This window comes from Carassius gibelio, chromosome A8 (genome assembly GCF_023724105.1).
Source record: "Carassius gibelio isolate Cgi1373 ecotype wild population from Czech Republic chromosome A8, carGib1.2-hapl.c, whole genome shotgun sequence".
NCBI lineage: Eukaryota > Metazoa > Chordata > Actinopteri > Cypriniformes > Cyprinidae > Carassius > Carassius gibelio.
In genome coordinates this window covers 6,219,867-6,233,251 of record NC_068378.1, presented here as the reverse complement: position 1 = coordinate 6,233,251, position 13,385 = coordinate 6,219,867, and the positions used below count along the sequence as shown (strand labels likewise).

The 13,385-nt window shown below is 38.3% G+C and overlaps 1 protein-coding gene across 2 annotated transcripts in view; it reads right to left on the bottom strand.

Moving 5' to 3' along the window:
- Positions 1–138: 138 nt before the first annotated feature.
- LOC128018265 (bridging integrator 3) overlaps positions 139–13,385 on the bottom strand; it is a 46,421-nt gene continuing 33,174 nt past the window's right edge. For both annotated transcript variants that reach the window (XM_052603684.1, XM_052603682.1), the window contains 3 exons: positions 12,958–13,099; positions 8,746–8,880; positions 139–1,562 (listed from right to left, as the gene is read on the bottom strand). In XM_052603684.1, the coding sequence (XP_052459644.1) occupies positions 1,416–1,562; positions 8,746–8,880; positions 12,958–13,099 (424 nt within the window). In that variant the 3' untranslated portion in view covers positions 139–1,415. The remainder of the gene's footprint in view (positions 1,563–8,745; positions 8,881–12,957; positions 13,100–13,385) is intronic.

Sequence of the window (13,385 nt, the reverse complement as noted above, 5' to 3'; positions counted from 1 at the left end):
GGCAAGATAAAGGAGTTCAAATAACATAACAGTGAACAATCCAAAACCAATTTACTGTTAGAATGTAGGACTGTTCAACAACAGTGGAAAGAGGAACAGTTTGAGAAATGTAAAGACACAATGCACACAAGGCTGTGGTCCAGAGTCTTAGAGAAAATGTTTTATATTATTTCAGAAGCAAAGTGAGAATGTACCATAAAATCATTGCGTATAGCTTACATTAAGTTGCTTGGTAGACTTAAAGCCCGTTCACACCAAGAACGATAACTATAGAGATAACGATATTAGCGACCACACCAGCGAACGATATCGTCTGTTTATTGTGAGCGCACGTGCGTCTGCCGCTTTAAATCATCGAGCTCGTTACAGCAAGATGGATTCTGATTGGATGTCAATGTTTGTAGTGTGGACTCTGCTATTCTTTAATATTGAGAACCATTTTTAGAACTATATCTTTATCGTTATCTTTATAGTTATCGTGCTTGGTGTGAACGGGCATTTACACTGAATTCAGGTTAACGTCAAACCCCATGACCACAGTTAAGGCACATCAATAATCCAACTCAAATAACCAATAATCTGTTCATACAATCAAGGCTCTTCCAGTCTCAAAACACTTCACTAAACAGTGATTGTCAGTAATTGATGCAAATGACATGGAGATGAAAATGTGTGGCTTTAAAAAACATCCATTGTGTAATATGGCTGTAAGACTATTGGTAAATAAACCCGTCTTTCCTTCATTACAGAATACAGTGAACACAAACCGGTCAGATACACAGAAGAAAGAAAACCGTTTCAGTGTCAGTAGAGGGAGGCAGAGTATCAGTTAAACTCATGTAGACATCACAGTTTCTCCACGTGGATTCATTCGAAGGCTAACATGATTTCTGTTAACTGATGAAAGAAATCAATCATCATACATTCTCAGCACTATTGCAGCGTTACACTCTTTTCTGAAGCTGCTTTTAAAAAGCTGAAGAACATCCAATTGTAGTGTTTGAACTAGTGACAACAAAAATGTTCATCATGGATCGAAAACTAAGTTTTAGCATATAATAACTTATTTTGGCCTGGTGAATGGGAAAGATTTAAGATAAACATGTAAATGATCTGTTACAGCTTCAATCGTTGGTCAGTTTTAGTGACTTATGACAGAAAAATTAAACACAGGAAGGTTTGATTTGCAAAAATAATACGTAATTAACTCTAGCTAAGAAACTAGATTTCATGCTTGTATGAGAATCTGAACACATTAAAAAAGTTTCAGTATCATTAGTGTTTTCTGATGGCTTTAGCTGTCAAAGACATACAAAACGAGACTTCTATATTATCAACAACAAAAAAAGAGAAATAAATTAAAGGACTTCATTAAAACATCGGAGTAAGACGTGGGTGACGGGATGTCCTCGGTCTCAGTCGTCGGCCACGATGGACAGCGCGCGCAACTCGTTCAGTTTGGCCTCGTTCTCTTGCTTCCTCTGTTCATCTGTCAGACCGCCCTGATCAATCTGATCTGTCAGGTCAGTGAAGATATTGTGCATCTCCGTAAAATAGACCACCTGACAGGAAACAAAGGTCAAACATATCCAGCATTAAAATTGGAAATACTTTTCAAGACAATCAAGTGAGACTTCATGTTTCTTTATCACTTTATACCACAACACTAAGCTACATAGTGAATTAATGTGGATTATCTTAATGTAGTCACACTGAAATGATGAGAAAAAAAGTAGTTTAGCAGTACATTATACTCTTAATCTCATAATTTAGCTAAATTAATATTATTTTCTGGAAATCATCTCATAAAAAGTGTACAAACAGTTCAAATTTATTGAGTTATTGAGTATTGAGTTAGAAACTCAATAAAACTCAAGTTTCCCATTGACTATTAGGACACTGTGATGGTCTGCATCTTGAACATGAGATGATTCTGACAGTACACAGCCCGGACCAACCGGAAATAGAAAATGATGACATATATCTGATAATCTTTATATGAAAATCACTTTATGCTAAATAAAAAAACTTGACTTTTTCCAACCAAGGGATATTCTTGACTCCTGCTCCTACAGGAAAAGCAAACTCATCCTATGGTACGGCACAGAGATAACACTCGAGGGTCTGTGGGTAGCAGGTGACCCTGATCTTCTGCGATCTGTGTGTGTGTGTGAGCGAGCGAGTGTCGGCTGAAAGCTTTCTTGACACGTCCCGCCCCTGCTCTTCCCCCGGCCCGTGAGTCAGGGGTCCCGCGAGAGACGCTTTGATGATTAATAGCCTTTAATCACATTACAAGACTCCAGGAGGAGTGGGCCGCCATTGAAAGTGCTGGGAAATACAGCTGCTCGGCTCACAAACCTACACACAGCACAATTATTCAAGCTGCTTTCTGTACGTGTGTGCTCACAAACAAATCCACATCTACTATGGCCTTAATATTCATCACACATTCTCAAGACAATACAAGTGGAGTTTGCCAGCGCAATGCCATGATGCTAGGGTGTTGCTACAGTATGTTGTTGCCAAGGTCTTCAAAGTGGTTTTTAGCATGTTGTTCTAAATGGTTGCTAGGGGCTTTCTTATTGGCCCACCTCCAAGTCACCTAATTTTCATATTTTGTTAAAGGAACAATTCACTAAAAATGTAATTCCTGACATAATTTACTCACCCTCGTGTTCATCCAAACCTGTATGAAACTCAAAAGAAAATTCTGACAAAGTTATACATATATATTCTGAAAAGAAGAAGCTGTAAAAGTAAAGTCTGAGTGGGAAAAGATTTGTCTTTTACATGGGGCCATCAAACTGAAAAGCTATTTCCTCTTTGGTCGTGTTGGCTAAAGATACGCAGCAGATTTTCGACTGATGAATGCAACTCAACTCCATTGTTCACACAGGAGCCATTAAGTTTAGACACCCACGGATTGCAAAGACACTTTTTAGGGGTTTTTGTAGGGCAGATGTATAAATGCGGCACCAAACAATGTGATGGAGCACATCTCTTTTGAATAGATTGCGTAAACTGCCTCTGGGATTGCTCGAAATGACTTCAGACTCTAATCAAAGACTCCACGCTGGCCGTCAGTGGCCCTCTGTGATCTATGAGAGGCCAGTTCCTGCCCAGTGCTGAATGGAAGCGGATACTGGTCTGTCCTGTTTATGGCGGTCTCACCACATGAAGAGCAGTGAGGGGATCTGTTTGCCATGCAGCACGTGGGACTGGAAGGAAAACTAGTTCAGAGGAAAATCCGCCTTGGACCTGTCAGCGATCAATCAAAACAACCAATGAATGATGCCACCACACACAAACTAAAACGCAGGTATGGCACCATATTTATGTCTCGGTTTCAGGCAGCACACCCACAGACCGTTCGTGAGCCGTGCCATACATGTTGCAAAGACCGGAGCTTTATCAAAGTGGCAAGCTCTAATTTGATTGGTTGGATTCAGGTCTATAGAAACTACAATTCAAGTATATAAGGTTGTGTGGTTGGAGCCATGATACGTTCCAGTATTTTAAGGCCGTTAGTAGCGAGAAAATGTGCAATCCTCAAAGAACTGCTGAATCCTGATTCAGAGTTAAGTCCATTAAACAATCTGTACTTATTACTTTCAGATGGAAGTATATTCTTGACCGCAAAGTCAACACACATTTCCAATCACTGCTTTGCTGCTGTCTGTTTAACTATTTGTGGAGACGGCTGCGCCAGGATTTGAATGAGATAGCATTGTGGTTTCGTTGATTTTAGATTTATCGGCCTTTAAAAATCACACACAGAAAAAACAAAATCAAAATGTGGTCTTTCTTGAACAAATCATCAAGACAGACCCTTCCTGTTTAAGCGTGTGATTCTTGACCAGAAAAAGCTTCAAAGGGAATTAGTATTTATGCTTCTGTCACACACACACACTAATATATTCTAAACAAATGCCTAATTAACTAATTAAACATATACACACACAAATTGTAACACATGTAACACACCATCTACAGTGTAGGCCACAGGCATCCAAAAACTGAGTCGGTCTACATATTATACATTACGTCACCTCAGAACACTCCATAACCACGGACCTTGTGAGCTGTAAACACAAGACTACCTTATAAGACTCAATAAGTGGAAGCAAAATTTGGTAAAAAAATAAAAATAAAATCCATTTGGAACAATTACGGATTTTGTAAAACTGTCCATTCATCCATTCTTTACATCACTTGTCCTCTGTGCATATTCATATACATATTCAAACTTACTGACAATTTATTGTTTCCAATTCACCTGACCTGCAAGTCTTTGGATTACGTGGGAAAGTGAAGGAAGCCGGGACATTCTAGTTGTGAGGTTACAGCACTACCCACTGAGGCACAGAGCTCCTTGCAAAAATCTTGATTTTGTACAATTACCCATGTGATGTCAGTATCCGAACAATCAATGGACCTGCTGGATTGGGTGTTAAGCTATTCTTTAGCATGCTGCCACAAGAACTGATGAATTTGATCTCTGGAACACAGAGCATTTCTTGAAAACCCTGCATTCTCTTCATTCCAAGATGCCCTGTCTAGCTCAGGGGTCTCCAACCCTGCTCCTGGAGAACTACCTTCCTGCAGGCTTCAGTTCCAACCCAGCTGCATCAGACTTGCCGGTAATTTTCAAGTAATCTTGAACACTTTTGATTAGCTGGTTTAAAAGTATTTGATTAGGGTTGGAAGTAAACTTTCCATGATGGTATCCTTCCAGGAGAAGAAAATGGCTACTCCTGGTCCAGTAGTTTCTGCATGCCAGAATGTGTCGTATTTAAATGCCCAATAGGGTGACAATGTAGTGGTCTGCGTCATTCACTTTATCAATTTGTAGCAGTTAATGAAGAGGGATCATATCGATCACAAGGTTTGTATGGAGAACTGCAAGGCTCAGTACTAGGACCGCCATTGATTTTCAACCTATGCTTAAGATGAGGTTTTTGAATATCATATTTTGTATTCGTCCAAAGAGTTCCCACTCATACAAGTCAAGACTTAAAGAACTCAATGCAGTGACTTCTGGGAAACCAGTCTGCGGGTGTAAATTTGGCTCATTCCCTGGCCATCCAGGATGTACGTGCATGTATCTCTCTTTAGGCCAAATTTCTATTTGTCCTCATCCTCTGATATATAAGGCTCTGTGTCTGTGTGCGAATTACTCAGCAGGATGAGGGACTCTCAGCATGACTGAATGTTCAGTGAGTCAAACCGTGTCTACTCCAGGACTACTGGAAACACAAACAGAAACTGTCTGATCTGACGTCCATCTGATAAAGAGGGAGGTAGCGTCTCCAGAGTGCACCTATAGTAATAAGGCCTGCAGTCTCAGGAGTCCACCTACACCCTCTATCAGACAGAGAGACACCCTCCTCTACCTCATCACAGAGAGCTGCTGTTGGTGACTGTGTCTTGGAGTATGTGGGTGTTGGAGGTATGGCACTCTGGGTTACAGAAAGTGCTTGATGAATGAGACTCTGTCATCTGCTAGACCTCTCTCTCGCTCTCTCTCTGCTGCCCATCTGTTAGCCGAAAGCTCAAGGAAAGACTGCATTTCAGGCCTGATCTATGATCAGCTTTTAACATTCATGTGTTCATTTATTTATAACCTTTATTTTTTCCACAGAGCACCCACATGTGGTTTTCAATAGAGTAAATGACAAAAGCATAACAAAACAAAGTGTTGCTACACAAAAACGATCATAAAAGACTGTTGTCTCCGTAAAGATCGCAATGGTTTTAACTAAAGGAAGCTTGATGTTGTTCCATCCATGACATTTATAAGCGGAATTCAATTGGTGTTTATTGGTCCATACTAGTAGACCAGAAGACAAAATCAGCCTTGTTATCAAATAGACCGTTCCAGTTCTGGATTCTGATTGGTCAATACAGTGCTCTTGTCTTGCTAAAATATATATAAGTGATGTACAGTCAGATTTTCACCAACACAAAAATAACTGACTGGGACATAAGCCACTTTTTTTCTCACAGTGATACCATTGAAGAAACATTTTTGGTTTCTCAAATAACCCTTCAGTGAACCGTTCCTAAAAGAACCTTTTTTTTTCCTAAGTGTGAAGAACATTTCATAATCTAAAGAACCTTATTCCACTGTAAAGAACATTTTGTGCAGGGGAAGGGTTCCATGAATGTTCTTGATGGAACCATGCCAGGAAAACATCTTAATTTTTAAGACTAGGGATGGAATTAAGATGTGACACAGACAGTTTCTAATTAAGTAAACTTATAAACCAAAATGGAGCAAAGAAAATATGACCATGTCATTTAAACTTTACAAAGAGTACTTATTTGGGTAAATCGCAAAACACCAGTCAAAAACATTTCAGATGTAAAATCTCATTTTGATTACTGTAATATAGCAACACATTTTAAATAATTAAATGTAGTAGTTTTCTTATAAGAAAATGTGTAATAATAATAATAGCATCAATAATGTTTTCAGATTACAGTACTGAGAAGGGAGAGGGACAAAATCTTCATGAAATATCTTCATTATCAAGCCAGGAATGGAGTGTCTCTTCAAAAAAAAAAAAAGAAAAGAAAAGAAAAGAAAAACACAAACGCTGCTTAAATGTTGCTAAAGTATCAATATTACTACATTCATTAGATTCTAGTGTTTAGCTCTCTCACACACAAATTCTCCTTAAAATAACACTCAGTCTGAGCTGTGGACATAAGCAGGCAGGATTGTGGGGGTTAATCACATTAAATAGAGGGAAAGTGTGTAGAGTGAGACAGTGTGTTAACACAGCATAAAGGAATGTTTCTGTGTGTGTGTGTGTGTGTGTGTGTTTCTCAGGGTTAATCACAATAGATCTGGGTGGAGAGAGTGTAAGCTTTCAAATGTACTACTCTGTGTGTTATAGGGTGTTTGTTCAACTTGATTTTTTATTGATTTAGATTTTTGGCTTTTGATTCCTATTAAAAACAACATATATATATATAAAAAAAAAAAAAGTTAAATGAATATTATAAATATTTTACTATGACAACGTTACTTGTACATTTGTCAAACTATGAAAAAGCATGAAAATATTTAATTGTATGCATTTAAGATACATAAAATGCTATCTAAAAAAAAAAAACTTAAGAAGACAAGAGGACATATTTTAAACAATTTTACAGTTCAACTCCAACTTTTTGCCTGCTAATAGAAAGTGAATTAAGAAAATGTACCAGTCGTAATTATTTTATTACAGCCACAACACTGTATTTTGTATTATTATTTTGTCCCAATGTACATCATTTGCACTGTACACTTGATCAGCATCATATGTTGTAGAACCAGACATTGTTATTTTTGTTCTCCTACTTCATTCTTGAGCTTCTACTGTCATTCTATACTTTCTACTGTATTTCTGCTTTTGACGGGATTCACCACCAGATCCTCCTGTCAACCCTACTGGCAAAGGGCATCTCAGGATCCGCACTCCAGTGGATTGAGTCTTCCCAATCAGATTGGTCCTTCAAAGTATCTTGGAGAGGTGAGGTGTCCAAGTCACAAAATCTAACTACTGGGGTACCTCAGGGCTCAGTTCTTGGACCACTTCTCTTCTCTGTCTACATGGCATCATTAGGTTCTGTCATTCAGAAACATGTCTTTTCATACCACTGACATGCTGGTGATACTCAACTCTACCTCTCATTCCATCCTGATGATCCGACGGTAGCTACTCACATCTCAGCTTGTCTAACAGACATTTCTTACTGGATGAAGGACCATCATTTTCAACTCAACCTTGCCAAGACAGAACTGCTTGTGGTTCCAGCAAACCCATCGTTTCATCACAATTTCCACATCAATTTGGGCACATCAACTGCTTCAAACACAGACAGAAACCTTGGAGTTATGACTGATGATCAGCTAACTTTCTCAGACCACATTGCTAAAACTTTCTGGTCCTGCAGATTTGCTTTATTCAACATTAAGAAGATCAGGCCCTGTCTTTCGGAACATGCTGCACAACTCCTTGTTCAAGTTCTTGTTCTGTTCAGGCTGGACTATTGCAATGCTCTCTTGGTAGGTCTTCCAGCCAGTTCTATCCAACCTTTACAATTAATCCAGATGAATTTTTAATGAGCCGAAAAGAATACACGTCATACCTCTGTTTATCAGTTTGAACTGGCTTCAATAGCTGCTCGCATAAAATTCAAGACATTGATGCTTGCATACAAAACCACCACTCGCTCTGCACCCCTCTGCAGACCTCTAACAATAGCTTGCTCTATTCTTTTTCTATTTCTTGTTCTTATATCAGTTTTCTTTTTATTTATTGTATTATTTAAAAGCCCTTGCTACGTGTAATGCGTTTAAGCTAACTGAGACTTGTTATAGAACTTTTATATCAATGCACTTTTCTTCTTTTTGATTGCTTCCATTGTCCTCATTTGTAAGTCGCTTTAGATATAAGCGTTTGCTAATTGACTAAATGTAAATTTACTAGTGTCATAAAAAGTTCACTTATAATAGGAAGACTCAATACAGTCTAAAATTATTCCATCTCTGGCTGATATATATATATATATATATATATATATATATATATATATATATATATATATACATACACTATATGTGTGTGAAAGAAAATATAAATATATGTTCCCAGTAAATCCATCATACGGGGCTACGTAACTGACATGTTTTTTTTAGTTTGAGTTTTTTTAGTTTTGTTTTTTGCTTCTGAGCTGTGTATATTTGATGCTCACCTGAGCTCGTATCAGAGCCTCAAAGCTGGGCTGAAAGTAGTCTATGCGGCTGTTGTAGAACTTGGGCATCTCGTCCAATAGCTGCTTGTTCTTGGCTTCAAAGTCTTCTCTGACGGGCTTCAGTTCTTCTCTGGCCTAAAAACAAAACCCACACATAAGCAGCAATATAACTACTGCCTACCCCAGGATGAGTTGCCATTTATTAAAGCAAGCTGTTATGGTGTGTCATTAGAATAACAACAAAACAATTGTGTGAGGCCAGTTTATTTTCAAGGGTGTGGAGGTGGGGAAGAGCAACGTTCATGATGCAATCACTGATCAGCACAGCGGAAGGGAGGGGAAGCGATCTATAAGTGCTGACCTCTGCTAGGATATGACCTGCTTTCTATATATGTTTAAATGTGATTGCACACACTATCAGTTCTCCTATCCTCTACGGCCCTGCTGAGTCCTTCAGTGTGTGTGTGTGTGTGTGTGTGTGTGTGGGCGATGGGCTGTACATATATGTAGAAGTTTTCCAGGCACCCATCTGTATCTGTTTGCACATGTACAGTCCTTCACATTCAACATACACATGCATAATGACCCAGAAGTGTGCAACAAAAAGAACAATTATTGTTTGCTCATGTTCGCTGGATCGTGTTACCGTGAGCGAGTGATCATGTGTGTGTGTGTGTGTGTGTGTGTGAAACCCAATTATCCCATAGTGTGTGTTGAGCGCAGCCTCTTGAAAAAGTGCAGCTGAGTTGAGAGGCTGTTTCTCTTGCGTGGGTGAGTTCGCTCGCATGTATACATGTGCTCTGAATACTTCTGCACCCATCCAGAGCAGCTTCCTTCACTTGTTGCTGCATGCTAAAAATACCTGCATGAGAGTGGACAGATGATAATAAAACCCGATGATTCATAAGGTCCAGCACACTCGAGAACAAGCATCCACTACAGTAAGATGTATAAAGACCAGATGAAAACTGTGTTGTGTGAAGGGTTTCTTAGTTTGGATGGCTTTGGGTCTTTCTGAGCCCTAGTATTCAACATGAAATCAAAATTGACCCCACGGTGCTGCAAGGATGATGTATAAGCCAAAACCCATAAATGAGCATTTTAAGCACTTCCGATTCCATCATCCCCAATTAAATGGGCTTTTCAAATGGGTTTTGGCAGGCATTTTTGATTTAGTCTTAGTTTTGAGATGAAAATAATTAATAGTCTTAGGTCACATTTTAGCCATTCGAGTCTTTCATAGTTTTAATCTAGTTTTAGTCGACGAAAAGTCATTGCGTTTTTGTCAACTTTTAGTCATTACTTTTAGTCAATAGTTTTAGCCAAATTGTTTTATATGTAGTTTTCAAATTAAAATAATCATTAATTCTTCTCTCTTTAAACATCTTCTGTTGGGTAACATTAATGACAGATAGGTATTTAATTTGGAATGCTGTCGCTTTAAGACGGAAGGCATGCATGAAATACTGACACACGTTCAGTTTTCATTCACCTGTTCACGTTCACTTAATCCATAACCTACTGTATTTATGTGAGATACTCTACAGGGTAAAGTATCTCACATAAATGCAGTAGGTTATGGACTTCCTGTGTAAAGTCTACACGATAAACATTTGGACTGTTGTGTGTGTTTGAGCACTGAGAACTGATCGCGCTGTATGAGAGAACAGAGAGAGAGAGAGAGAGCACTTCTATCAGCGTGATTCCACCTATCCTGCCTTCACTAACTTTAAGTTAATCGACAACGAATTGTGACTCCCGGGAAAAACGGCATCTGGTTACCTTATCCCTAACCCTTCGGGTGCTGAGGCCATTGTTTCAGATCGCTAGTTCGCATTTTATTAGTCTATCCATCCACTGCTGCTATACTATACTGCTATACTGACTAGATATGCAAAAGCCCTTTCCTTATCTGATCGCAATCCAACTACAGGGACGCGAATTTTGAAGGACAATAGCCTATAGCAGCGGTTCTCAATTCCAGTCCTCACACCCCACTGCTCTGCATATTTTGCACTTTTCTCTTTGTTAACACACCTGATTCAGGTAATCAGCTCGTAAGAAATTAACTCCGTGCATGAACTGGGTTGAACTGGCATACATTTCATCATAATTTCGTCATCAGATTTTATTTTTAGCGTGTCAACGTCTCGTCTTAGTCACATAAAAAATGTTCGTTAACTAATATTTTTCGTTGTCGTCTTCGTTAACGAAATGAACACTGAGTCGGACGCAGCACTACTTTTCAGCTTTTTATTTTTATTTTTTTAAACATTTAATTGAAAAGGTTAAATGGGACTACAGAGGTTGTCAAGGACATTATAGTTCATTATACTCAACAGGTTAACTCATCTACTCGCTAGTAGCTTTCTGACAGTTTCGGTGTGTTTATACTTGTTCTATAAACTCAAACCTTTAAGGAAAATGTTTTTTTTTTTTTTAAAGATAGAAATAGCTGTTTGCGACTTAGGCCCAATCCCAATTTTACCCCTTAGCCCTTCCCCTTTCCCCTTTGTCTTGATTCTCTTTTGGTTGGAGGGGTAGGGGAAGGGCCAGATAGCCCTTCAAACGAAGATTTTTCGGGACCACACTTCAAACGAAGGGGTATGAAATATCTCGGCAACATGGCTGCTAGAGCGAACAAATATATGCTTTTTTGGCATAAAACAAATATGCTTTTTTGGCATAAACAAAGATTTTAACCAAAAGTAATAATTTGTTTTATGTTACATTCAATTGTGAGTTCATAATAATGGTCATGTTACTCAAAAAAATGTTTGCAAAAAATCACTAATGTCATATCAATAAAGACATCAGGGCGATAACTGCAGTAGACATTGAGGGGGGATAGTCCCCCCAATAATTATAAAACGCTAAACCCCTTTCTCAAATATTGAGAGAGAGAGAGAGAGAAAAAATGGAAGTTGCGTGTATTCGCGTTTGTGAGTTTCTTTTTAGAGTGAGTTTACTTAAAAACAGCGATTGTATCCTCTCGTTGCTGTTAAATATAATGTAGCGATTCAGTATTTAAACTGCATTTAATAAAAGTAGTGGGGCAGCGTTGACAAGTTTATTTTCTCCTGGATGTATGAGCTGCGCGATTTCCGATATGTTTGTGTGTCAGTAAGCAGCTCATTAATCCAGAATGATAATTAAAGGCTCTTATTTACTCCAGCACACCAGTATGTGTGTGTATTGTAAGAGCTAGACGACGAATGATGACGTGTGACGGCATAGTAGTGGTGTCCCAATCCTTAGGGGAATATTTTCACCCCTACCACTTTACACTGTTTCAAGGGACAAGGGGAAGGGGTAGGCGGTGGTGTAGGGGAAGGGGTATAAAATAGAATTGGGATTGGGCCTTACAGTATAGATGTTGAAGTCATGTGACTTTGGTGTTTTTGTTTAGAACCTACATTTAGCTTTACTTCTGGTGATTATTTTTAGGCTTCAATGAAACGCTCTCTGATTATATATATATGCTTATATATATATATATATATGCTTAAACACAAAATACATCAAACCAATGTTACGTTCCAAATTTTAGATGACGGAATACATAACTTTAAAAGGACAGCTATAGTGAACTGCTACAGCAAAAATATGTGTTAACTCGATGCATACTATGTATTAAAATTAGCTATAATTTGCCATAAATTATATATAGCTCCTTGTACATAGGCAAATTTTAAGACAGAAGCAGTGTTTCCATTTTTTTTTTTTTTTTTACTTATCCCAATGAACGGCTGAAGTAATGGACGCCCCATCTTTGTTAAAAGAGAAAATCTTTTACATGGAGTTTATTTACTGTAGATTGTGCATAAGCTGGACAAGTCTGAAAATCACGTTTTATTTTAATGTGTCTTTGTTACAATGTAATTACACAAATAAATATTGAGCAATATTAATTAACATAACAAAGGGTTAGGGTTTGGTTTAATTGAATGTTTTTACTATAGAAAAAATAAAACTTTACCAATTTGATTTCTATCTTTCCCCATTCATGTAGACACGAGCTGTAATTGTAATATACATAGAAAACAGCTACCTGGGGTGTTACCAACGTGACCGCTGAGTGAACTAACTTGCATTAAAGGATTTTTTGGTATTAGTAGGCGATCAGTGACTCATCGAAAATGAATGGCTGAAAGTACGATGCTGTTGGAAAGGAAGTCTTGCCTTTCAATTAAATAGAAGAAGTGGTTGTACCTGATGGAGTTTGACCATGATGGGCCCAGTCTTCTCTTTTTCTTCATATTTCTCCACTTTAGACTGGAGTCTCTTATAGTCTTGAAGAGCCTGTTCCCTGCGTTTTACCGCCATGTTCAGACTGGGGAAGACATTGCTGTACCTGTGCACACAGAAGAGCACAGACAGAAGAGAAAATGATCAACGTGTTGTGCACATAACACAGACATACAAGGCAAATCACTGAAGGGACAACAAACATAACGATAAAAAAAATAAAAAATAGATCTAATAGTTTTGTTCCTACAGTGCGTGTAGTGCTGCGGTGTGACCAAAACAGCATACAAGATTTCCCGTGGTCAAATATGACTTTAGAGTAAACAAATGGAGGACAGTGGGAAAAAAATGGTGAAAATAGAGTTTGGACTGCTTTTTACAGAAGTTTTTGC